Genomic DNA, 26,813 nt, shown 5'->3' on the forward strand with positions numbered 1-26,813 from the left:
ATACAAAAAGTGGTGTGTACTTCTGGAGTTCAGTAGTAGAGGCATCAGGCTCTGGCATGCCTATTCTCTCTCCTCACAAATAAAATTAAAAAAATATATTTACACTTAATCTTAGCCAAAAGCCAAAATATGATTTAAAAATATTTTTATTTATGAGAGAGAGAAAGAGAGAGGCAGAGAGAGAAAGAGAGGGAGGAAGGGGGACAGAATGAGCATGCCAAGGTCTCTTGTCACTGCACATGAACTCTAGCCACACGCACCACATTGCTCATCTGGCTTTATATAGGTACCGGGGAATCAAACCTGGGATTGAAGGCTTTGCAAACAAACACCTTTAACCTCTGAGTCATCTCCAAGCCCAGTAAAATTATTTTCTTGGTTTTTTTGAGGTAGAGTCTTGCTGTAGCCCAGACTGACCTGGAATTCACTCTATAGTCTCGGGGTGGGCTCAAACTCACAATAATCCTCCTACTTCTGCCTCCTGAGTTCTGGGATTAAAGGTATGTGCAACCACTCCTGGCTCCAATAAAAACATTTTGAATACATTAAAAAAAATCATACTCCTGGGCTGGAGAGATTGCTTAGCGGTTAAGGTGTTTGCCTGCAAAGCCAAAGGATCCCGGTTCGAGTCTCCAGGACCCATGTAAGCCAGATGCACAAGGGGGCGCATGCATCTGGAGTTCATTTGCAGTGGCTGGAGGCCCTGGTTTGCCCATTTTTTTCCTCTCTCTCTCCCTCACTCAAATAAATAAATGAATAAAATATAAAAAAAAGAAATAAGTAAATAAACAAGCAAACTGACATTCTAAAAAAAAATCATACTCCTGTCAGGAGTATGGCACACACCTTTAAGCCCAGCACTCAGGAGGCAGAGGTAGGAGGATTGCTGAAAGTTTGAGGCCACCCCCAGACTACAGAGTGAATTCCAGGTCAGCCTGAGCTAGAGCAAGACCCTGCCTCGAAAAACCAAATAAATAAATAAACAAAAATCAAACAAGCAAACAAAACAACAAAATACTCCTGGGCTGGAGAGATTGCTAAGTGGTTAAGGCAGCCTAAGGACCTAGGTTCGATTCCCCAGTGCCCACATAAAACCAGATGCACAAGGTGGCGCATGAGCCTGGAGTTCATTTTGCAGTGGATGGAGGCCCTGGTGCATCCATTCTGTCTCGCGCGCTCTCTCTCTCTAATGGCCTCTTTCTCAAAAAATAAATAAAATATTTAAAAAAATCATAGTCCTAGCCGGGCATGGTGGTGCACGCCTTTAATCCCAGCACTTGGGAGGAAGAGGTAGAAGGATTACGGTGAGTTTGAGGCCACCTGAGAATACATAGTAAATTCCAGGTCAGCCTGGGCTAGAGTGAGACCCTACCTCCAAAAAACAACAACAAAAATCATACTCCTTAGAATCCAAGTACATTACATATGTGTAAAAATGTCATATTCAGTGGGCGTGGTGGTGCACTCCTTTAATCCCAGCCCTCGGGAGGCAGAGGTAGGAGGATCATTGTGAGTTTGAGGCCACCCTGAGACTACAGAGTGAATTCCAGGTCAGCCTGAGCTAGAAAAAAAAAAAGCTTTTAATTGGTGTATATTGATTGCACAAAACAATGGGTTACAGTATGACATTTTGTTTCTGTTTTTGTTTTTCGAGGCTGGGTCTCACTCTAGCTCAGGCTGACCTGGAATTCACTATGCAGTCTCAGAGTGGCCTCAAACTCACAACGATCCTCCTACCTCTGCCTCCCGAGGGCTGGGATTAAAGGTGTGCTCCACCACACCTAGCATGAAAAGCTTTTTTAAACATATTTCACTTGCAGTTTGCTGGTGATAAATGCATTTAGAAAACATGCAAAACAAGACTAAAGGTCTCTAGATCTATAGAAGGTAGAAACACAAAAATAAGTTTTTCAGGAAAGAAATCAACAAATAGGCTGAGTATGGTGGTGGCACACATCTGTAACCCTAACACGTGTGGGAGGTAGAGTCAGGACCATTAAGAGTTCAAGGACCGGGCTGAAGAAAGGGCTTAGCAGTTCAGGCGCTTGTCTGCAAAGCCTAACGACTCAGGTTTGATTCCCCAGAATCCACATAAGCCAGATACACAAGGTGGCGCATAGGTATGGAGTTTGTATGCAGTGGCTAGAGACCCTAGTGCACCCATTCTCTCTCTCTCTCTAATGACTAAATAAAATAAAGAGTTCAAGGACAGCACTGGTTACATTTTGAGTTCAAGGCCACTTTGGAATGGATGAGACATTGTCTGAAAGAACCAAAAAGAAAAAGAAAGACAGAAAGTAGGAAAGAAAGTGGAAAAAAAAACCAAATAGATGCAAAAAAGAGAAATTTTGTCAAGTTCTGAAATGAGTCATATCACTATTGCCTCTTTTTCTTTTTTTGGAACAATGCAAATGCTTTATTTGACATCGCAGGTCATCTTGAGGGCCAAATTATGGATCACACAACAAATTCAGCGCAATCTCCAAGCCTCTCTCTCTGACTCCAAAAGGGTGAGCACATCTCCTTCACGCACAGGCCTTTCACATTGCGGATGATGGAGCGGCTTGTGTCATCCATAAATTCCACAGGCACCTGCGTGCACTGTCCCTGTGAGCCGGCCTGCCCAGCACTTTGGTAACACCGGGCGAGCTTGACGGGCTGCACGCGGCTCGTGTCCATGATGGCGACGCTGCAGGCTGCTGCCGTGGTTGGGCGGAAAAAGTCCTTATTCTCTCTCTTAAGCATGCACGTGTATATAAACGGAAGACCTGGGCATGGTGGTGCACGCCTCTAATTCCAGGCAGTGGTAGGAGGATCACTGTGAGTTGGAGGCCAGCCTGGAACTACATAGTGAATTCCAGGTCAGCCTGGGCTACAGTGAGACCCTACCTTGCAAAACCTATCAATCTATTATCTATCTACCTATGATATACCTAACTATATATATATTCCCCTGTAATTCTTGCACTCAGGAAGTAGAGGCAGAAGGACGAAAAGTTCAGTGTCACTCTTGGCTATATTAGTTTGAAGCCAGCCTGGGCTCATACAAACCATCTCACCAGCCCTCTGTTTACCTTTTGAGCATGTAACACAGCTGCAAAGTTTAAAGCTCAAACATCACAAAAGGATAGAGTCCTTTTTATGTAACGCATTTCAGCAGCCCTGGAAGCAAATCTACGTTGCCTGTTGTCCTCTATCTCCTCCCAGTTCTTCAGCACAAGCTACTGATAAGTAAGTACAGGGAGTTAGTACGGTTGGCAGGCTGTTCTCTGCCTGCCTATTTCTTGTTTCCTTGCGCAGTATCTCTTGGAGACATTGCATATTTTTATTTTTTTAAAGATTTGTTTATTTATTTATTAGAGACAGAAAAGGAGAGAGTGAGTGAGAATTGGCATGCCAGGGCCTGCAGCCACTGCAAACAAACTCCAGATGCATGTGCCACCTTGTGCATCTGTCTTATGTGGGACCTGGAGAATCAAACCTGGGTTCTTAGGCTTCGCAGGCATGTACCTTAACTGCTAAGCCACCTCTTCAGCCCCATGTATTTTTTTTCTTAATTAATTAATTAATTAATTTGGGAGGGGAGAGAGAGTGAGAATGGACACACTGGGACCTCTAGCCACTGCAAACTGAACTCCAGACCCATACACCACCTTGTGCATCTGGTTTAGATGGGTACCGGGGAATGGAACCTGGGTCCTTAGGCTTTGCAGGAAAGTGCCTTAACCACTAAGCCATCTCTCCAGCCTCAACCTCCCATATCAAGGAATTTTTTTTTTAATTTATTTGCAAAAAGAGAGAGAAACAGACAGAAAGAGAGTGAGGATGGGTGTTCCAGGGCCTCTAGCCACTGCAAATGAACTCTAGATGCATGCACCACTTTGTGCATCTGGCTTTATGTGGGTACTGGGGAATCAAACCCAGGTCGTTAAGCTTTGTAAGCAAGCGCCTTAACTGCTGAGCCATCTCTCCATCTTTCTCAGCCCTCAAGTCCATATTTAAAAAAAAAAAATATTTATTTATTTGACAGAGAGGGAGAGAGAGAATGAGAATGGGCATGTCAGGGCTCCAGCCACTGCGAATGAATTCCAGACATGTGCGCACCCTTATGCATCTGGCTTACGTGGGTCCTGGGGAATTGAACCTCAGTCCTTTGGCTTTGCAGACAAACGCCTAAACTGCCAAGCTATCCCTCCAGCTCAAGTTCATATATCTTTTTAAGATTTATTTTTATTTATCTATTTATTAGAGACAGAGATAGGGGTGGGAGAGAGAGAGAAAGAGAGAGAGAATGGGTATGCCAGGGCCTCTAGCCACTGCAAATGAACTCCAGACACATGTGCTACCATGTGAATCAGGCTTACATGGGACCAGGAAAATCAAACCCGGGTCCTTAGGCTTTGCAGCCAAGTGCTTTAACTGCTAAGCCATCTCTCCATCCCCCTAGTCCATATTTTTAATAATTAAAAAAAAATTATTTCAGAGAGACAGAGACAGAGAGAATGGGTGCTTCAGCTGCCACAAACGATGGTGAACTCCAGAGGAATGCACCACCTTGTGGATCTGGCTTACGTGGGTCCTGGGGAATCAAACCTGGGTCTTTTGGCTTCGCAAGCAAGCACCTTAACCTCCAAGCCATCCCGCCAGTGCCCCTGTCCATATTTTTACACAGTGAACCTCATCCTTTCTTAGGACACAGGATATTCCACTAGGACATGATTTTATTACTCAACTCTCTACTGAGATTGCTCTCAGCCATTCATAGTAATGGGTAAAAAAGTTCAAGGATGAACCTGATGTGGACACAATTTGTACATGTTTCTGATCTCTCTGAATGATACATTCCTGGAGTTGCTGATAGCTTGCTAAGGCTATTTCCAACTCTACTTGCTCCAGAAGGAACTGTTTGCCCACTCCCATGCCAACAATGTTTGGCATGAACTTCACCCTAAAGAAAAATAAGTCAAGTGCCGGTAGACCTCCTGCAACATGCCTTAGTGCTTCATGTGAACTTTCAGAGATGTGACCATGTTGGTTCCATACAACAGAGTGGTATGAAACATGATTTCCCATTGTTGTATTAAACACTTAAGTTTATATATTTGCGTTATTTTATTTATTTGTTTGAGAGATACAGGAAGGGAGAGGAAGAGGCAGATAAAGAGAAAGAATGGGCACACCAGGGCCTCCAGCCACTGCAAAGGAATTCCAAATGTACGTGCTACCTTGTGCATTGGGCTTACGTGGGTACTGGGGAATTGAACCCGTGTTGTTAAGCTTTGCAGGCAAGCACCTTAACTGCTAAGCCATCTCTCCAGCCCCACACTAAACATTTTCGGAGAAGACAGGAACAAATATGTACTCACCCAGGATAGGCAATCCCAATGGACTGAAGAAATGATTAACCCAGCCAGGTTTGGTGGCACACACTGCCTTTAATCTCAGCACTCGGGAGGCAGAGGTAGGAGGATCACTGTGAGTTAGAGGCCAACCTGAGACTACAGAGTGAATTCCAGGTCAGCCTGAGCCGGAGTGAGACCCTACTTCGGAAAAAACAAAAAAACCAAAAAAAGAAAAAAAAAAAAAAAGAAAAGAGAAAGAAAGAAAGTCCAATGAGTTTATTGGGGCTACTTATCACAGAAAAGCCCACCCAGCATAGGTGACAACTCACAAAGGCTGCACCCTAGAGTTTGTGGCAAGACTTTCAGACAGTTTTTTCCCCTAAGCATTTCTGACTTATATCCTACAGGGTCTCTTGCTGCTGCAAATGAACGCCCATCTAGAAAGTGGGTGGGTGGCCAGGGAATTGAACCTGGGTGGAAAGGCTTTGTAAGCAAGCACCTTTAACCACTGAGCCATCGTCTGCCCCACTTCCTGAGGTTTGTGGGGTGCTTACATCCTGAGCCTTCAAGAGCCTATGTTTCCACTTGGATACTGAACTTCCCTCCAGGGTGAACTGTTTCCGTTGGGAGGAAATTGTTCTACAACACCCGTGAAGACTAGAGGAATGGTATCTACTTGTGGTGTGTTCACCGTCTCCTCTCTTCGTCCCCCCTTCTGCCCTCAACATCCCCCCTAACTCTTTTTGTTTTGTTTTCTTTTTCTTTCTTTTTTTTTTCCCGAGATAGGGTCTCATTGTAGCCCAGGGTGATCAGGAACTCACTCTGTAGCTCCAGGCTGACCTCGAACTCACAGCGATCCTCCTACCTCAGCGTCCCAAGTGCTGGGATTAAAGGTGTGCGCCACTACGTCCGCCCTCTTCCAACTCTTAAATACTAGTGACTGATCTGTGACTGTGTGCCCTTCCTACATCAGACCCTGGCCAGTCTTTTTTTGCCAGCACAAGTCCAGCACCAAGGACAGAGCTATAGCTCATAGTAGGTGCTCAGTGAATTCTTGTTGCTTGTGATACAATTCATATAAACAGGGGCTTATCAAAGGGGGAAACTGAGGCTCAGAGAAGGGAGAGTTCCTTGCTCAGGCAACCAAGGGGAAGGCTGGAGCCAAACTCTCTAATCCTGAGTGTGGGGTACTTTCTAGAGTCTCTTGTCACTGTTTCATTCATCTTCCTCTCTTGTCGTGCCCCTCACCCAACACAGTGCCTGGCACAGGCCAGCCTTGATAAATGTGCATTTGTGGAAGGAATGAATGAATATGTGTTGGGAAGTGGGGAGGGGCGAAATGGGGTTGGTAAACTGGATGCAGCTTCCTAAGCCTGCAGCCCCCTCCTCCCCCTGGGGATCCGAAGGACAAGGCCTCAGCCTCTTCCCCCCACCTCCCCCAGGACCAGGAGTCTCGCACCGCCCTCCCTCTCCGCCTCCCCCTCCCCAGCTCCCTGGTCCTCCGCTTCCGGCTTCTCAGCCAGTCTTTCCTCTTTCAGTCTCTGACCAAAGACCGGGTTTCCGGGGGGAAGGCTTAGGCGGCGACACCCAGCCCAGCCTCCTCCCCCCCCCCCCCCGTCCAGCCCCCTCCCTCCCGCCGCCACCTCGGTCCGCGATCGGCCGGCCCCGGGGAAGGAAGAAAGGAGCGCAGGAGGCGGAGGTAAGGCTGGGCGCCCGGAGACCGGGGCGAGCCCCAGACCCCAGCGCAGGACAAATCTGCAAGGCCTTGACCCGAGGCTCCAATTCTGCAGATCATGCCTGCCAGGAGCTGAAGGCTGCACCCCCCAGCAGATATACGCCCCCCTTCAGCACCTAGCCCCCCACCCACAGCCTGCAGGCGCCCCTCCTCCCCAGGCACCCCTCCAGTGTAGGGGTCTGGCCCTCAGCCTTCTTGTCACCTGGGAATTTCCTGCAGCTAAGCTCCCAGGCCCCTCCTCCCCCTTGCTTTGGGAGCTTGAAGGGCCCCCTGAGGCAGCCCTCTCCTCCACTGGACCCGAGGGCTCGGCCTGTCTGCAAAGGTCTAGCTCGCCTGCCCTGCCTTGTCCCAGACCCAAGAGTCTTGGCCAGAGCTGTCTTCCCTCAGACCTAGGAGTCCAGTTCCCAGTCCTCCTCCCTCAGACCCGGGAGTGCAGACCCCAGTCCTCCTCCCTCAGACCCGGGATTGCAGACCCCGGTCCTCCTCCCTCAGACCCGGGATTGCAGACCCCAGCCCTCCTCCCTCAGACCCGGGAGTACAGACCCCAGTCCTCCTCCCTCACACCCGAGAGTCCAGACCCCAGCCCTCCTCCCTCACACCCGGGATTGCAGACCCCGGTCCTCCTCCCTCAGACCCGGGAGTGCAGACCCCAGTCCTCCTCCCTCAGACCCGGGAGTGCAGACCCCAGCCCTCCTCCCTCAGACCCGGGAGTGCAGACCCCAGTCCTCCTCCCTCAGACCCGGGATTGCAGACCCCAGCCCTCCTCCCTCAGACCCGGGATTGCAGACCCCAGCCCTCCTCCCTCAGACCCGGGATTGCAGACCCCAGTCCTCCTCCCTCAGACCCGGGAGTGCAGACCCTGTCCTCCTCCCTCAGACCCGGGATTGCAGACCCCAGTCCTCCTCCCTCAGACCCGGGAGTGCAGACCCCAGTCCTCCTCCCTCAGACCCGGGATTGCAGACCCCGGTCCTCCTCCCTCAGACCTGGGAGTGCAGACCCCAGTCCTCCTCCCTCAGACCCGGGAGTGCAGACCCCGGCCCTCCTCCCTCAGACCCGGGAGTGCAGACCCCGGCCCTCCTCCCTCAGACCCGGGAGTGCAGACCCCGGCCCTCCTCCCTCAGACCCGGGAGCCTGAGCACAGTTGTTCCTTGGCTTCTTCTTGAGCCTGGCTTTTGGACACACAGGCACATTTCCAGGGAATCTCACCCCCCAACTGGGCCCCTCTGAAAACAAGTCAACCCTTGGGGGCCCTGGAGCAAATACGGAGTTGTGGCTGACTTTGTCTCCCTGTGTTGTTCCCTCTGTCTCCCTGTCTGTCCCTGTCTCTTGTGATCTCTGCTGACTTTCTCAATGTCTCTCTCACCCCTCAATTTACTTCCTCTCCCCATGCCTCTCTCTTATCTCTGTCCTTTACTGCCTCCGCCACGGATCCGACCCCGTCTCCTCCTCTCTCACCTCCCCTCTGCCTCTTCCTCGGGGCTCACTATCTGCCTCTCATCTCTGTCATTCCTGCCACACCCCATGTCCTCCCTTTACCCCCCTCCCTTTTCTCCCCACAGGCATGGATCCTCAGCCCCCTCCGCCTGCCCAGGGCAGCCCACCTCACCGTGGCCGAGGCCGGGGCCGGGGCCGGACAGGCCGAGGCCGTGGTCGAGGTCGTGGCCGTGGCAGGGGGGGCGCTGGAACCCCTCGGGCACCTCTGCCCTGTCCTACCTGTGGCCGCCTCTTCCGTTTCCCCTACTACCTCTCCAGGCACCGGCTGAGCCACTCGGGCCTCCGGCCGCACGCCTGTCCTCTGTGTCCCAAGGCCTTCCGGAGGCCTGCCCACCTGTCCCGCCACCTGCGTGGCCACGGCCCCCAGCCCCCGCTGCGCTGCGCCGCCTGCCCGCGCACCTTCCCCGAGCCCGCCCAGCTTAGGCGCCACCTGGCCCAGGAGCACGCAGGGGGCGAAGTGGAGCTGGTCACCGAGAGGGTAGTGAAGGAGGAGGAGGAGGAGGAGGAGGAGGCTGAGATCAGCTGGGGTCCTCAGGACGAGGGCGTGGAGCAGCCCACCCCTGCTGTAGCCCGGGCAGAGGAGGAGGAGGAGGAGGAGGCGGAGGCGGCGACAACTTGGCCAGAGACGTGGCCAGCGGCAGAGCCACCGGCCCCGGTGGAGGCACCACCCTCGAGTATCGAACCCCGGGTGTCCGAGGCCGAGGAGGCGGAGGCCGGGGCAGCCGAGCTGCGGGCCGAGTTGGCGTTGGCCGCAGGGCGGCAGGAGGAGAAACAGGTCCTTCTCCAGGCCGACTGGACACTGCTGTGCCTCCGCTGTCGCGAAGCCTTTGCCACCAAGGGCGAGCTCAAAGCGCACCCATGCCTGCGCCCCGAGGGCGAGCAGGAGGGCGAAGGGGGACCCCCGCCACGCCCCAAGCGACATCAGTGCTCCATCTGCCTCAAGGCCTTCGCCAGGCCCTGGTCCCTGTCGCGCCACCGGCTTGTCCACTCCACCGACCGTCCATTTGTGTGCCCAGACTGTGGCCTGGCCTTCCGCCTCGCCTCCTACCTTCGCCAGCATCGCCGCGTCCACGGCCCGCTCAGCCTGCTGGCACCGCTGCCCGGGGCTGGCAAGAAGGACGACAAGGCCTCGGGTGGACGGAACTCAGGAAAAGGTCCCGAGGGAGGCGAAGGAGCCGAATGTGGGGGTGCCTCAGCGGGGGGTGAAGATGGGCAGAATGGGGGAGATGCTGCCCCAGCCCGACCCCCTGCAGGGGAGCCACGTTTCTGGTGTCCCGAGTGTGGCAAAGGTTTTCGGCGCCGGGCACACCTTCGTCAACATGGGGTGACCCATTCCGGGGCGCGCCCCTTCCAGTGCGTGCGCTGCCAACGAGAGTTCAAACGCCTGGCGGACCTGGCCCGTCACGCTCAAGTTCACGCGGGGGGCCCTGCGCCGCATCCGTGCCCACGCTGCCCACGGCGCTTCTCCAGGGCCTACAGCCTCTTGCGCCACCAGCGTTGCCACCGCGCGGAGCTGGAAAGGGCAGAGTTGGAGAGGGTGGCGGCGCTGCAGGCTCTGCAGACCCAGGCTTCACAGTCGCCGCCGACCCTGCCTCTTAAGCAGGAGGCAGAAGGGCTACCTCTGCCCATGGCACACATCAAGGAAGAGCCGCCCTCGCCGGGCACCCCACCCCAGTCCCCACCGCCTCCCCCGGTCTTCCTCAGCGCCTCCTGTTTTGACAGCCAAGACCACTCAGCCTTCGAGATGGAGGATGACGAGGTGGACAGCAAAGCCCACCTACGAGGGCTGGGGGGCCTGACCTCCTGACCCTCACACTCACCCTGGGCCCCTCCAGTTGAGCTCTCTCTGGGTTTGCAGTAAGAAGGGGGGAAGTTGAAGGGGAGAGAGGCATCGCCTCTGCCTGCCCCTCAAGCCCTTGACACTAAGGAGAGGATGCCCTGGTCACCCACCCTCCCCATTACCTACCCCCAGGCCCTTGATGCTGGTTAGGAACCGCTCACCCCAACACGTGTCTTAAGTAAGGCAGGACGTCTTGGAAAAGGAGGCGGAGGACGCTCGGCCAGAAGGATGCAGGCTGGTGGGTTTGCTCCAGCCTGCCTCTCCTTCCATGACACACTGGACACCATCCACCTCTTTGGACCTGAACTGCCAGACCCTGGGGGTTGCCAGTGGGCAAAGGCCTGTCCCAGTTCCTCTTGTCTGTGAATAAATGTGAGTTCGTGAAAGCCAGGAGTCAGGCTGTCTGTGGAGGTGGGGCGGGGGGGGGGGGCGGGGGAGCGGGCTACAGGCGGTCTTGAGTTCAGAGCAGGAAGGATATACCAAGGCACAGGCCACCATCAACCAAGCAGGAAACCAGTGCGCCCTCGGTTGAGAAAGGAGTGTGAGAAGACAGAACACGGGGATGGCTGTCCTGTGGCATCCTTGCATGCATTCTCTCAACAAACCCATCACCACCACCTTCCTCTACATGCGTGGTGCTAGGGCCAATGGATATTGAGAAAGAAGCCAGTCCCTTTCCCCGGAGTAGCTGGAAGTTTAAAGCCACACTGCCCAACAGAACTTTTGTTTTTTTTTTTTGGATGATGTAATGTGCTAGATCTTTGCTGCCCAGTATGGTATCCACTAGCCACATGTGGGTGCACTGTTTAAATTTACAATGATAGGGCCGCAGAGATGGCTAACTAGTCAAGGCGTTTGCCTGTGAAGCTCATAGACCTAGGTTCGATTCCCCAGTAGCCACGTAAGCTAGATGCACAAGGTGGCACATACGTCTGGAGTTTGTTTACAGTGGTTAGAAGCCCTGGCACGCCGATTCTCTCTCTGTCTCCCTCCATCATAAATAAAAATAAATTTGCAATTATAAATAAATGAGTGGGGCATGGTGGCATGTATCTTAAATCCCGGTACTCAAGAGGCTAAGGCAGAAGGCCTGGAAGTTTTGAGGCAAGTCTGGGCTAAAAATAAAACAAGGATAGAAGAGATGGCTAAGCAGTTAAGGTGCTTATTTGCAAAGCCTAAAGACCAGAATTTGATTCCCCAGTACCCATGTAAAGCCAGATGCACAAAGTGGTGCATATATCTGGAGTTCATTTTCAGTGGTTGAAGGCCCTGGTGTGCCCATTCTGTTTCCTCTCCCTCTTCTTGCAAATAAATAAAACTTAAAAAAAAAAAAATCTAAATCAGGCTGGAGAGATGGTTAGCAGTTAAGGCACTTGCCTGCAAAGCCTAAGGACCCATGTTCTACTTTCCAGATCCTACCTAAGCCAGATGCCCAAAGGTGAGGCAAGTGCAAGGTCCCACATGGCCACTAGGTGGTGCAAGCATCTGGAATTTGATTGCAGTGGCGGAGGCCCTGGTGCGCCTCCTTCTCTCTCTCTTTCTGTCTCTCTCTCTCTCTCTCTCTCTCTCTGTCTAAAATTATATAAAAAAATTAAAAATCTAAATCAATTGAAAGAAAAAGTTTCTTACCATATACTGGTTCAAGGGACAAATAGCTCACATAGCTACTGGCCACTGCCTCGACCAACGCAGATCTAGAACATTCCACGAGTACAAAAAGTTCTAGCAGACCATGCTGCTCTAGATAATATTATTATAGCATCAGATATTGAGGCGGGACCCTGAGAGAAATCTGCCAAAGACTGAGGTGGTAAAGCAAACCTAACAGGCGGGGCCTCTGTGGTGTGGCGACATGGAGACATTTGGTCTGCAAGTACATGAAGGGTGTGCTGTGTGAGAAGGAATTATCTGGAGAAGAGATCTCCAGGCAGTGGGGACGTCAAAGGTGAAGGCCATGAAGATACAGGGAAAGAGGGTAGGAAGTACACCCCCATAGAAGCAGGACTCGAAGGAGAGTGCTGCAGGAGTGACTGAGGGCGTGTCCCAGAAGGAAATCGCAGCAGGCTGGAAGATAGACATCAATAGTGTGTGCTCCAACATGACTGGAGAAGAACAAGACTGGAAGGGGGGGGGGGCTGGAGAGATGGCTTAGTGGTTAAGCACTTGCCTGTGAAGCCTAAGGACCCAGGTTCTATTCCCCAGCACCCATGTAAGTCATCTGCATAAGGTGGCACATGCGTCGGGAGTTTGCGGTGGCTAGAAGCCCTGGCATGCCCATTCTCTCTGAAATACATAAATAAAAATAAAATATTCTGGGCGTGGTGATGCATGCCTTTAATCCCAGCACTCGGGAGGCAGAGTAAGAGGATTACTGTGAGTTCAAGGCTACCCTGAGACAACACAGTGGATTCTGGTTCAGCCTGGCCTAGAGTGAGACCCTACCTTGAAAAACAAAACAAAAATAATAATAATAAATAAAAATAAAATATAAAAATATTTAAATTTTTTTTATTTTGTTTATTTTTATTTATTTATTTAAGAGCAACAGACAGAGAGAAAGAGGCAGAGAGAGAGAGAGAATAGGCATGTCAGGGCCTCCAGCCACTGCAAACGAACTCCAGATGCATGTACCACCTTGTGCATCTGGCTTATGTGGGTTTTAGGGAATCAGGCCTCGAACCCGGGTCCTTAGGCTTCACAGGCAAGCACTTAACTGCTAAGCCACTCTCCAGCACCTATAAAATATATACATATATATTTTAAAAGGATGGAAGGAGTGGTAGGAGAGGATATCTGGGAGGTAATGGAGGGGAACATTGAGTAAGGATTCATTAAGGACTCTGGCTTCTAGTCAAAGTGGAATGGGGGAGGGCATCGAAAGATTCAGGCAGAAGCCAAAAGGGTCTGATTTTCTTCTCTTTTTAAGGATATATATTTTAATACCTATTTATTTATTTGAGAGAGAAAATGAAAAAAAAAAAAAGGCAGAGAGAGAGAATGGAGATGCCTCTAACCACTGTAAACCAACTCCAGATGCATGTGCCACCTTGTTTATCTGGATTACATGGGTCCTGGAGAATCAAACCTGGGTCCTTAGGCTTCACAGGCAAGCACCTTAAATGCTAAACCATTCTTTCAGTCCCTCTCCCTCCTTTTAAATTTGAGTCAGAGTCTCACTCCCCAGCTGACCTACTTTATAGCACAGACTGGCCTTGAACTCACAGTGATCCTACTACATCAGCCTCTGAAGTGCTTTGACTTTCTTTCTTTAAAAAGAAAGTATTTATTTATTTATTTGAGAGAGAGAGAGAGAGAGAGAGAGAGAGAGAGAGAGAGAGAGAGAGAATGGGCATGTCAGGGCCTCCAGCCACTGCAAATGAACTCCAGATGCATGCACCACCTACTGCATCTGGCTTACGTGGATACTAAAGAAATTGAACCTGGGTCCTTTGGCTTTGAAAGTAAGCACCTTAATTGCTAAGCCATTTCTCCAGCCCTCTTTCTTTCTTTTTTTTTTTTTTTTTAAATTTTATTTATTTGAGAGCGACAGACACAGACAGAAAGACAGATAGAGGGAGAGAGAGGGAATGGGCACGCCAGGGCTTCCAGCCTCTGCAAACGAACTCCAGATGTGTGCTCCCCCTTGTGCATCTGGCTAACGTGGGACCTGGGGAACGGAGCCTCGAACCGGGGTCCTTAGGCTTCACAGGCAAGCGCTTAACCGCTAAGCCATCTCTTCAGCCCCCCTCTTTCTTTTTTTAACCACTCTATTTTGAAATCATTTTTTTTGTATTTTTATTTACTTTTAAAATTTAATTTAATTTTTCCTCAATTTAAAAAAAAACATTTTCCATGATTATAAAAAATATACCATGGTAATACCGTCCCTCCCCCCTTTTCACCTTTGAAATTCCATTCTCCATTATATCTCCTCCCCATCTCAATAAGTCTCTTTTATTTTGATGTCATGATCTTTCCCTCCTCTTATGATGGTCTTGTGTAGATAGTGTCAGGCACTATGAGGTCATGGATATCCAGGCCATTTTATGTCTGGAGGGAGCATGTTTTAAGGAGTCCTTCCCTTCCTTTGGCTCTTCATTCTTTCCTCCACCTCTTCCACATTAGACCCGGAGCCTTGGAAGGTGTGATCAAAATGTTACCTGGTACTCTAGTCACTTCTTTTCAGCACTGTGATACCTCGTCCCAAGGTCACTGCCATCTGAAAAGAGAAGATTCTCTACTCAAAGTGAAAGTAGCATTAATGTAAGGGTACGAATATTAAGAGAAGTGCTTACTGGACAGTTTGATAAGCATAGAACATACACTTATCCAGACATCAACAGATGTTACACCCCTAGGGCTCACGACTACACCTGTTTGAAGTTTTCAGTATCAGGGGTGTATTCTCTCCCTTGGAGCGGGCCTCCAGTCTAATTGGAGGTCAGTTGGTTTCCACCATGACAGACATGCCACTATTGCACCCATTGGCTCATTTGGCTAGGCTGGCCAATTATAAGGCTTGCAGTGTCCACTGTTGAGTATCTTCACTGGTGATATCTCTTTCTCCCATTGAACTGCATGTAGAATGGCTTCTTCCAGCTTTCTGTCAGCTGGTCTACATGGAGGAGGCTATCAGCTCAGTTCCAGCAGGATTTCTCAGTGGCTTTGCAGCCCAAGTATGTGGAGTCTTCAGTAATAAGGTTTTACCATCAATTCCTATTGGGAAAGGAAGGGCCTCAGCAATGCCCTATAATGTTTTGGGGGCATCAGGGACCTCCCTGGCCAACAACAACAACAAGGAAGGTATCCCATCCCTCACACTGAAAATTTTCTAGCAATGATCTATGGCTCCTGAGTGTTGCATTGTCCAAAACTGGAGGATTCCATATGATTTATTTATATCCTCTTAGATTTTGATTAGCCCTCCCTCCACCTTTCCTTTACCCAATCTCCTCCCCTAATCTTATTTTGGGCTGTTTCACCCTTATTAATCTATTCTTCTACTTACATATTTACAATACCAACTTATTAAGTACCCTGTTCCCTTCCCTTTGTATCTCTTTTTTAGTTTACTGGCCTCTGCTACTGAGTTTTTTCCTTCTCATGCAGAAGCCCAATCATCTGTAGCTAATATCCACTTATGATAGAGAACATGCGGTGTTTGGCTTTCTGGGCCTGGGTTACCTCACTTAGTGTAATCCTTTCCAGATCCATCCATTTTCCTGCAAATTTCATAACTTCATTTTTCTTTACTACTGAGTAGAACTCCATTGTATAAATGTGCCATATCTTCATTATCCACTCATCGGTTGAGGGACATCTAGGCTGGTTCCATTTCCCAGCTATTATGAATTGAGCAGCAATAAACATGGTTGAGCACATACTTCTAAGGAAATGAGATGAATCCTTAGGATATATGCCTAGGAGTGCTATAGCTGGGTCATATGGTAGGTATGTTTTTAGCTGTTTTAGGAACCTCCACACTGATTTCCACAATGGCTGGAACAGATTGCATTCCCACCAGCAGTGTAGAAGGGTTCCTCTTTTTCCACATCCCTGCCAGCATTTATGATCATTTGTTTTCATGATGGTGGTCAATCTGACAGGAGTGAGATGGAATCTCAATGTAGTTTTAATCTGTATTTCCCTGATGGCTAGTGATGTAGAACATTTTTTTAGATGCTTATATGCCATTCATATTTCTTCCTTTGAAAACTCTCTATTTAGCTCCATAGCCCATTTTTTAATTGGCTTATTTGATTTATTATTTAACTTTTTGAGTTCATTGTATATCCTAGATATTAATCCTCTATCAGATATATAGCTGGCAAAGATTTTTTCCTATTCTGTAGGTTGCCTCTTCTCTTTATTCACAGTGTCCTTTACAGTACAAAATCTTTGTAATTTCATGAGGTCCCAGTGGTTAATCTGTGATTTTATTGCCTGAGCAATTGGGGTTGTATTCAGAAAGTTTTTGCCAAGACCAGTATGTTGAAGGGTTTCCCCTACTTTTACCTCTAGCAGTTTTAGAGTTTCCAGTCGGATGTTAAGGTCTTTAATCCATTTGGACTTAATTCTTGTGCATGGAGAGAGAGAAGAATCTATTTTCATCCTTCTACAGATACATATCCAGTTTTCCCAACACCATTTGCTAAAGAAGCTGTCTTTTCTCCAATGAGTATTTTTGGCATTTTTATCGAAGATTAGGTGGCTATAGCTACCTGGACTTACATCTGGGTCCTCTATTCTGTTCCATTGATCTACATGTATGCTTTTGTGCCAGTACCATGCTGTTTTTGTTACTATGGCTCTATGGTATAGGTTAAAATCAGGTATGGTGATACCACCAGCCTTATTTTTGTTGCTCAGTATTACTTTAGATATTCGAGGTTTTTTGTGATTCCAAATGAATTTTTGGATTGTTTTTTCTACTTCCATGAAGAATGCCATTGTAATTTTGATGGGGATTGCATTAAATGTGTAGATTGCTTTTGGTAAGATTCTGGCTTCTTTTTACTTAAAAAATTACTTATTTTATTATTATTGTTTAACAACTTCCATGATTGTAAACAATATCCCATGGTAATGCCTTCCCTCCCCCCACTTTCCCCTTTGAAACTCCATTCTCCATCATATCTCCTCCTCTTCTCAATCAATCTCTTTCATTTTGATGTTATGATCTTTTCCTCCTCTTATGATGGTCTTGTGTAGGTAGTGTCAGGCACTGTGAGGTCATGGATATCCAGGCCATTTTGTGTCTGGAGGAGCACGTTGTAAGGAGTCCTACTCTGCCTTTGGCTCATACATTCTTTTGCCACCTCTTCTGCAATGGACCCTGAGCCTTTGAAGGTGTGATAGAGATCAGTGCTGAGCACTCCTGTCACTTCTTCTCAGCACCATGACACCTTCTGAGTCATCCCATGGTCACTGCCATCTGAAAAGAGAAGATTTGCTACCAAAAGTGAGAGTAGCATCAATATATAGGTTAACTAATATATATATAATAATATAATATATATTATAATATAACATTAAGAGATGTGCTTACTGGACAGTTTGATGAGCATAGTATATATATTTAGCCAGACATCAGCAGACGTTACACCTCTAGGGCTCATGACTATCCCTGTTTTAGGTTTTCAGTATCAGGGATGTATTCCCTCCCATGGAGCAGGCCTCCAGTCCACTTAGAGGGCAGTTGGTTTCCACCATGACAGATGTGCCACCATTTCACCTGTTGGCTCATTTGGCCTGGCTGGCAAAATATAAGGCTTGTAGTGTCCACTGTTGAGTATCTTCACTGGTGATTTCTTTCTCTCCCATTGAACTGCATGCAGAATGGCTTCTTCCAGCTTTCTGTCAGCTGGTCTACATGGAGGAGGTTATCAGCTCAGTTCCAGCAAAAATTACTTATTTATTTATGTAAGACAGAGAGAGAGGGAGAGAAAAGAATTGGCATGCTAGGGCCTACTGCCACTGCAAAGAAACTCCAGACACGTGGTATTTTCTGAATCTGGCTTTATGTGGGTCCTAGGAAATTGAACCTGGGCCACTGGGCTTTGCAAGCAAGTGCCCTTAAGGCATATGTGCCACATTATGCTTCCGGCTGTTGGGCTTTGCAAGCAAGTGCCTTTAACCACTAAGCAATATCTGTCCTCAGCCCAGGCCCTTATCTTTCAGTCCTCCTTTTTAGGCCTCTGCAGAGTAAACCTGGATTACCAGGCCTGGCTTCTATTCTTGGTTTGTTTTGGCAGGGTCTCATCTATCTGTGGATGACCTTGAACTCCTGAGTCATTTGTTCCCTAGCACAGGGCTTACAGGTGTGAGCAGCCAGACGGTCTCGTTTCCACCCTAGACAGTGTCATCTATGTAATTCAGGCTGGCCTTGAACTTGCAATCCTCCTCCCTCAGCTTTCCAAGAGCTGAGATCACAGACCTGGGTCACCACGTTGTTTGCTTGGCTTCTAGAACTTAAAAAAAAAATTGTTTATTTGAGAGAGTTAAGGAGAGAATGGGGGTTTCAGGGCCTCCAGCCACTGCAAATGAACTCTAGTTGCCTGCATTACCTTGTGCATCTGGCTTTATGCGGGTACAGGGGAATTGAACTTGGGGCCTTAAGTTTTGCAGCAAGTGTCTTAACCACTAAGCATCTCTCCAGTCAGCCAGCCAGCTATCTCTCTCTCTCTGTATTTTTTTTTTTTTTTTGAAGGTAGGATCTCACTCTACTTCAGGCTGACCTGGAATTCACTATGTAGTCTTAGGGTGGCCTTGAACTCACAGCGATCCTCCTACTCCTCCTACCTCTGCTTCCCCAGTGCTGGGATTAAAGATGAAGGTCACCATGCCGGAACTCACAATGATCCTTCCTACTACTACCTCTGCTTCTCCACTGCTGAGATTAAAGGTGTGGGACTCCACATGGGAAGGAAGAGGGAGGAATTAATAGAATCCTTTGGAGATTGGCCCATTCCTCCTGCGCCCTGCCCTCGCACTTATGTTTGACTGAAGATCGACTCGCAGGTATTTGTTTTATACTTTGGTTATGGCCGAATTCCACATTATTTGTTTTGTTTAAAGCCCACTTGTTTTTATGCTAACAGAAAAAATAAAGCGAGCTGAGCGGAGAAGCGGGAACGTGGGGAGACGGGAGCTGGGACCACGCGGCCGGCGCCGCGGCCACAGCCAGTCCCCTGCCCTTGAAGGTCCCGGTCCGCCCGCTGCCCCCTCCCCATCTCCGCCCGCCCTGGGGCTGCCTGGCATCCCGAGGCTCCCGCACCTCTCACCTCTCCACGCCCAGCACTGTGCCAGGCGCAGACCCACCCCCTACACACGCCCAGCACTGTGCCAGGCGCAGACCCACCCCCTACACACCGGGGGGCCCCTGCCACAGGCGCCTTCCAGCTTCCCCAGCCTTCTCCAGGCAACAGGGTGCCCTAGCGGACCAACTCTGCTGGCTCATGGAGGGAGGGGGAGAGAGAGAGAGAGGACGTGAAGCCAGGGTGAGGCAAACCCACCCCTTGTTAGCAGGAATGGTAATGGGGGCAGAGAGCAAAGACAGAGATGGAGAGAGACAAGGAGAGAGATAAAGAGACAAGGAGACGGAGAGAGACAAAAACACAGAAATGGGGAGAGAAAGAGAAGAGAGACAAGACAGATGGAGAGTCAAGCAGCAAGATAGGAAGAGGCGGAGAGAGCTAGAAGGAAGGAGACAGAGACACAAAGAGGCACAGTGATTGAGAGACAAGGAAACAAAGAGATAGAGGGGCTGGAGAGATGGCTCAGCAGTTAAGGTGCTTGCCTGCAAAGCCTCAGGACCCGGTTTCAATTCCCCAGTACCCATGTAAAGCCAGATACACAAAGAGATACATGCATCTGGAGTTCATTTGCAGCAGTTGGAGACTTGGGGTGCACCCATTCTCTCTGCCTCCTTTCTCTCTCTGCTTGCAAATAAATACATACATACATACATAAATAATATTCATAAAAGAGAGATGAAGACATAAGTGGAGGGATAGAGAGAGAGACAAAGACCCACAGAGACACAGAGATAGGGAGAGATGGGGTAGAAAGAGAAACAGGGGGCTGGAGAGATGGCATAGTGGTTAAGGCTCTTGCCTACAAAGCCAAAGGATCCAGGTTCAATTCCACAGAACCCACGTGAGTCAGATGCACAAGGCGGCACCTGCATCTAGAGTTCGTTTGCAGTGGTTCTATCATCTATCTGCCAAAAAATAAAAATAAAAATAAATGTTTTTAAAAAGAAAGAGAGCCAGGCGTGGTGACACACACCTTCAATCCCAGAATTTATTTATTTATTTATTTATTTTGGTTTTTCGAGGTAGGGTCTCACTCTAGCCCAGGCTGACCTGGAATTCACTATGGAGTCTCAGGGTGGCCTCGAACTCATGGCGATCCTCCTACCTCTGCCTCCCGAGGGCTGGGATTAAAGGCGTGCGCCACCACGCCCAGCTATCAATCCCAGAATTTAGAAGGCAGAGGTAGGAGGATCACCGTGAGTTCGAGGCCACCCTGAGACTATATAGTGAATTCTAGGTCAGCCTGGACTAGAGTGAGACTCTATCTCAAAAAACAAAAAAAAACAAAAAAAAAAAAAAAGGAAAAAAAGAAAGAAAGAAAATAGAGAAACAGAGACCAAGGAGAAAGGCAGACAGAGACAGAGCTGGAGAGAGGGAAGGAGACCATGGCTGCCCGAGCTTCCCCAGCCTGCCACAGCCAGCGTCATTCCTCTCTTCCCTCTCACTCCCACCTCCCGTGCCAGGCACTTCACGGGTCCTTACCTCGCCTAATCTCCAGGGCTCTTTTGGTTCCTGGCACAGGCCCGCATTCTCCTCTCATGGGTCTGATGGGCAATTCTCTGCCTGGCACAACCCCACCCTTCCCTCGAGGTCTTCCTGTAAGTGCCCCCGGAGGCCTTCCTTTCCCACCTACATCGCAGCACCTCTGTCCTTGGTTAATCTCTGCTAACGGCAGAGATCTAAGATGACGCCAGGATCCGTGTTCCCAGTTATTCTGCTTAACACTGCCTTGGATGCAGCAATAGAGGGACGTGGCAAGTGACAGACACTAACCTGATGCCTAGGGAGATGGCCTTCAGTGGCCCCGACCTCATCAGATAAACCCTAAATGGAACCAGCATCTTCCTAAGGTTGAGGGGGGAATCCACCCAAGGGAAGTTCTCTGCTACTGTCTTTTTTTTTTTTTTTTTTTTTTTAATTTTCTAAAACCTTTTTTGGCGGGCTGGAGAGCTGGTTTAGTGGCTAAGGTGCTTGCCTGTGAAGCCCAAGGGCCCATGTTCAACTCTCCATGTCTCATATAAGCCTGTGGCACAAGGTGATTCAGGCATGCAAGATTGTACATGTGACAAGGTGGCACACGCATCTGGAGTTTAATTGCAGTGGCTGGAGGCCCTAGTGTGCCAATTTTCTCTCTCTCTCCCTCTTTCTCTCTCTCTTACATTAACAAAAAAAAAAAAAAAAGATGAGCCGGGCGTGGTGGCTCACGTCTTTAATCCCAGCACTCGGGAGGCAAAGGTAGGAGGATTGCGTGAGTTCGAGGTCACCCTGAGGCTATATAGCTAATTCCAGGTCAGCCTGAACCAGAGTAAGACCCTACCTGGAAAAAACAAAAACAAACAAACAAAAAAGACTAGTCTGGTGTCAGTTGGGCTTGCTCAAAAAAAAAAAAAAAAAAAAGAAAGAAAGAAAGAAAGAAAAGAAAAAGACAAAGAAAAAGCACATTTTTTAGTTTTTTTTTTCTGGGGGGGGGTTGGTTTTTCGAGGTAGGGTCTCCTGAATTCCAATTCACTCTGTAGTCTCAGGGTGGCTTCAAACTCATGGCGATCCTCCTGCCTCTGCCTCCAGTGCTGGGATTAAAGGTGTGCGCTACCACGCCTGGCTGGGGAAGGGGCTGTTTTTTTGAGGGAGGGTCTCACTCTAGCTCAGGCTGGTTTGGAGTTCCCTCTATAGTACCAGGCTGGCCTTGAACTCGTGATTCTCCCACCTCTGCCTTCAGAGTGCTGGCACTAAAGGCATGTGCCACCACACCTGGCCTCCAGCCCACATCTTGATTCCAGCCTTGTGAGACCTGAAGCTCGCAATAGGGTCCTGACCCTCAGGACCCAGAGGCTCACTCAGTGGGCGGTGCTTCAGGGTACCATGGGGGAGGTGACCTCCATCTCATTGCCGGCATCAACTACCTACCTTCTCTTCCTCTACCTCTCTCTATGTTTCTCTGTCTCTGACTTTCTCCATCTCTCTCTGTTGTTCTTTCTCACTTTTACTGCCTCTCCATCTTTGTCTCTGCCTTTCTCTCTCTCTCCATTTGTCTCCATGTCTCTGTCTCTTTCTGCCTCTTCTGTCTACATCTGTCTCTATTTCTCTCTGCCCCTCGTTCCCTTTCTCCCTCCCTCCATCCCTCTGTCAACTCAAAGTGCATTTCTCATCATATCTATCACATCGTATAAGGGGTGAGGTGTGATCTATATGACTTATGGTCCAGGACTAACTGCTCACCCAACTGAGGTGTTTCCTATGTGAATTACCCCCCCCCTTCCTCCTTCCCAAACTTAGCTCCTTGTAGACAAGACCGTGGCACTGTGCACCCGAGGTAGGAAGGCTCTGGGAGGAATTTTTTTTTTGTCTTATTTTTATTAGAGATGGGGGGGGTGGGAGAAAGAGAGAATGGGCATGCCAGGGCCTCTAGCCACTGCAAACGAACCCCAGACTCATGTGCCACCATGTGCATCTGGCTTTACATGGGTACTGGGGAATTGAACCTGGATCCTTAGGTTTCACAGGCAAGCGCCTTACCTGCTAAGCCATCTCTCCAATCCAGGAATTCTTTCTCACTGGTTGCCGAGTATCCACTGTTTGCTTCCTAAGGCTGCTTAAACCCCAAAGGGACTCTTCCATGGCTCTCCGTGGCTGCTGGTGGCTTTCAGTAACCTTCAGTACCCCCTGGCTTGTCACTGCATGCCCTCAGCCTATTCCTGATGGACACACCATGTCTCCCAGTACTCCTCTGACTTCACATGACTACGTCCCTATAAGGCCACCTGACATAATGGTTGGAGGTCCCACCCTGTTGGAGTATGGGTGGGGGCCATTTCATACTGGAGTATAACTCCACTGGTAAACACTGATACTATACTGACACTCTAAGGCCAGGGCGAGGTGTAAATTGCAGAACATCCCACCTCCATTTTACAGACAAAGAAAGTGAGGTTAACAAAGGTAAGTTGGAAGGCCACCCTGAGACTCCATAGTGAATTCCAGGTCAGCCTGAACTAGAGTGAGACCCTATCTCAAAACAAAAACAAAACAAAAAGTTTAGCTGAAGGCTGGGATGGTAACCCAAGCCTTTAATCTCAGCGCTCAGAAGGCAAAGGTAGGAGGATCACCATGAGGTCAAGGCCACTCTGAGATTTCATAGTGAATTCTAAATCAGCATGGGCTAGAGCGAGACTCTACCTGGAAAAAGCAAAAAACAAAAAACAAAAAAATTTAAAAAAAAAACAAACCAGTTAGTTGAGGGGCTGGGGATTAAAGTGATTAAAGACACTTGCTTGCAAAGCCTACCAGCCTGGGTTCAGTTCCCCAGTACACAGGTAAAGCAAGATGCAAAGTGACGATGTATTGAAGTTGGTTTTCAGTGGCAAGAGATATTTGCCCATGAGCACCCTGGTGCTTCTATACACATGAATGCGTATGTGTGAGCACACACATACACACATATGCACATGCAAATAAATACATAAGTACAATTTAAAAAGGGGGAGACTGGAGAAATGGTTTACCAGTTAAGGTGCTTGCCTGCAAAGCCAAAGGACCTAAGTTCGATTCCTAAGCTACATGTACAAGGTGGCACATGCATCTGGAGTTTGTTTGCAGTGGCTGGAGGTCCTGGTGCACCCATTCTCTCTGTTTCTTTCTTGCTCTCATAAATTAATAAAAAATATTTTTAAAATAATATAAATAAATAAACATAAATAAGAGCCAGGAATGTGGCACATACCTGTCTGTAATCATAGCACTTGGGAGGTAGAGGCAAGAGGATCAGGAGTTCTAGATCATCCTCAGACACATAATGAATCTGAGGCCAGCCTGAGCTTCCTGAGACCCTTTCTCAACCCCCTAATAATAAAAATAAAGTAAATGAAAATTGGCTGGAGAGAGGGCTTAGCAGTTAAGGCGCTTGCCTGAAAAGCCAAAGGACTCAAGATTTGATTCCCCATGACCCATGTAAGCCAGATGCACACGATGGTACATACATCTGAAGTTGATTTGTGGTGGTGTGCCTGATCTCTCTGTTTCTCTTCCTCTCTTTGACTCTCAAATAAATAAATACATAATTAACAAGTGTTAAATATTTGTATTAGAGACAGAGTCAGAGAGAGAGAGAGAGAACAGGTGCGCAGAACCACTGTAAATGGACTCACGTTGTCAGTCTTCGCAAGCAAATGTCTTTAAGTGCTGAGCCATCGCTCTAGCCCAAGATAATTTTTTTTTTTTTCCAAAGTAGGGTCTCACTCTGGTCCAGGCTGACCTGGAATTAACTGTGTAGCCTCAGGGTTGCCTCAAACTCACTGTGATCCAACTACATCTGCCTCCTGAGTGCTGGGATTAGAGATGTGTGCCACCATGCCTGGCTTCCAAAATATTCTTAAGAGCATTATTTATTTATTTATTTGAGAGAATGAGAGACACACAGAGAGAGACAGAAACAGAGAGAATGGGCACGCCAGGGCCTCCAGCCACTGCAAACAAACTCCAGATGTATGTGCTACCTTGTGCATCTGGTTTATGTGAGTCCTGGGGAATCCAACCTGGATCCTTTTGGCTTTGTAGGCAAGTGACTTAACTGCTAAGCCATTCCCCCAGCCTTCTAAAATATATATATTTTTTGAGGCTCACTTTAGCCCAGGCTGACCTGGAACTTACTCTATATGCCTTGCTGTTCTCAAACTCATAGTTCCTCCTACCTTAGCCTCCCAAGTGCTGGGATTATAGTTATGAACCACTTTTCCAGGCCTGGCAAATAAAGTAAATTAAGTACAAGAGGGAATTTTGGCTTCAGCAGCACATATACTACAATTGGAACGATACAGAGATTAGCATGGCCCCTGTACAAGAATGACATGCAAACTCATAAAGCCTTCTGTATTTCAGTGTTTCTGTCAGTACACAAAGGACATCAGCTTCATTAAGTTGGACTAAGCGACTTCCTAGAGTGGATTATTCCAAGACCATCCATCCGTCCACTGAAAGATCATGCTAGTTCTTTGTACATATAATAAATTTTAAAACCTTCAATTAAAAAAAATAAGCCAGACATGGTGGTACATGCCTTTAACCCAGCACCCAGGAGGCAGAGGTAGGAGGATCACTGTGAGTTTCAGGCCTCCCTGAGACTACATAGTGAATTCCAGATCAGTCTGGATTAGAGTGAGACCTACCTTGAAAAACCAAAAAATAAAAATAAAAATAAGCTGGGTGTGGTGGTGCATGCCTTTAATCCAGCACTTGGGAGGCAGAGGTAGGTGGATTGCCATGAGTTTGAGGCCAGCCTGAGACTACATAGTGAATTCCAGGTCAGCCTGGGCCAGAGCGAGACCCTACCTCAAAAAAACCAAATAGATAGATAAATAAATAAAGCTGGGCATGATGGCACATGCCTTTAATCCCAGCACTCAGGAGGCAAAGGTAGGAGGATCACCATGAGTTCAAGGTCATCCTAGATGACAATGAATTCCAGGTCAGCCTAGAGTGACCTCAAAAAAGTGAAATAAATACATAAACAAATAAATAGGATTAGAGAGATGGCTCAGCAGTTAAGGTGCTAGGCTACAAAACCAAGCAACCCAATTTCAGTTCCCACATAAAGCCAGATGCACAAGGTGGCACATGCATCTGGAGTTTGTTTGTAGTGACTAGAGGCTCTGGCATGCCCATTCTCTTTCTCTCTCTCTCTCTCCCCCTTTCAAATAAATAAATAAATAGACGGGTACATGGTGGCACATGCCTTTAATCCCAGCACTTGGAAGGAGTACCACTATAAGTTTGAGGCCAGCCTGAGACTACATAGTGAATTACAGGTCAGCTTGGGCTAGAAGGAGACCCCACCTCAAAATAAATAAATAAAATGGAAAGAACAATTGAGGAAAACACCTCATGCTGACCTCTGGCCTACATATGCATCCTCATACACATGTATGTCCACACGCAACAATAAAAAGAAATAGGGCTGGAGAGATTGCTCAGCAGTTAAGGCACTTGCCTGCAAAGCCCAAAGACTCAGGTTTGATTCCTCAGTGCCCACATAAACCCAGATACACAAGATGGATCATGCACCTGGAGTTCTTTTGCAGGGGGTAGAGGCCCTGGCATGCCCGCTTTCTCTATCTCTCTCATAAATAAAAAATAAAATTAAGGGCTGGAGAGATGGCTTAGCAGTTAAGCGTTTGCCCATGAAGCCTAAGGACCCTGGTTCGAGGCTTGATTCCCCAGGACCCACGTTAACCAGATGCATAAGGGGGCGCACATGTCTGGAGCTTGTTTGCAGTGGATGAAGGCCCTGGCGTGCCTATTCTCTCTCTCTCTATCTGCCTCTTCCTCTCTCTCTGTCTGTTGCTCTCAAATAAATAAATAAAAATGAACAAAAAAATTAAAAATAAATAAATAAAATTGAAAATACAAAGGGACAATGACAACGGCCACAGCTGTCACTTGGGCACCACTCACTTTGTGCTAGTTGTGGCTCCCAGCCCTTTGTATGAGGTGGTCTCAATTATCCTTGCCATCTGCTGTGCGCAACTGGGAGAAATTCCCTTCGCTCAAACGTGGGCTGGCCCTTCTGACTCTTCATGAAGAGAACGCGGGACTGG

At 48.3% G+C, this 26,813-nt stretch overlaps 1 protein-coding gene and 2 pseudogenes across 1 annotated transcript; 2 read left to right on the plus strand and 1 right to left on the minus strand.

Moving 5' to 3' along the window:
- Window positions 1-2,470: 2,470 nt before the first annotated feature.
- On the minus strand, window positions 2,471-2,679 carry LOC101607716 (annotated as a pseudogene).
- A 4,297-nt stretch (window positions 2,680-6,976) lies between these two features.
- On the plus strand, window positions 6,977-10,797 carry Znf579 (zinc finger protein 579). The gene is made up of 2 exons (XM_004672914.2): window positions 6,977-7,041; window positions 8,637-10,797. Exon 2 carries the CDS (start codon window positions 8,639-8,641, stop codon window positions 10,376-10,378), a length of 1,740 nt encoding a protein of 579 aa, XP_004672971.2. The 5' UTR covers window positions 6,977-7,041; window positions 8,637-8,638; the 3' UTR covers window positions 10,379-10,797.
- Window positions 10,798-24,997: 14,200 nt separating this feature from the next.
- On the plus strand, window positions 24,998-25,097 carry LOC123454912 (annotated as a pseudogene).
- Window positions 25,098-26,813: the final 1,716 nt, after the last annotated feature.

Source organism: Jaculus jaculus, chromosome 14 (genome assembly GCF_020740685.1).
Source record: "Jaculus jaculus isolate mJacJac1 chromosome 14, mJacJac1.mat.Y.cur, whole genome shotgun sequence".
NCBI lineage: Eukaryota > Metazoa > Chordata > Mammalia > Rodentia > Dipodidae > Jaculus > Jaculus jaculus.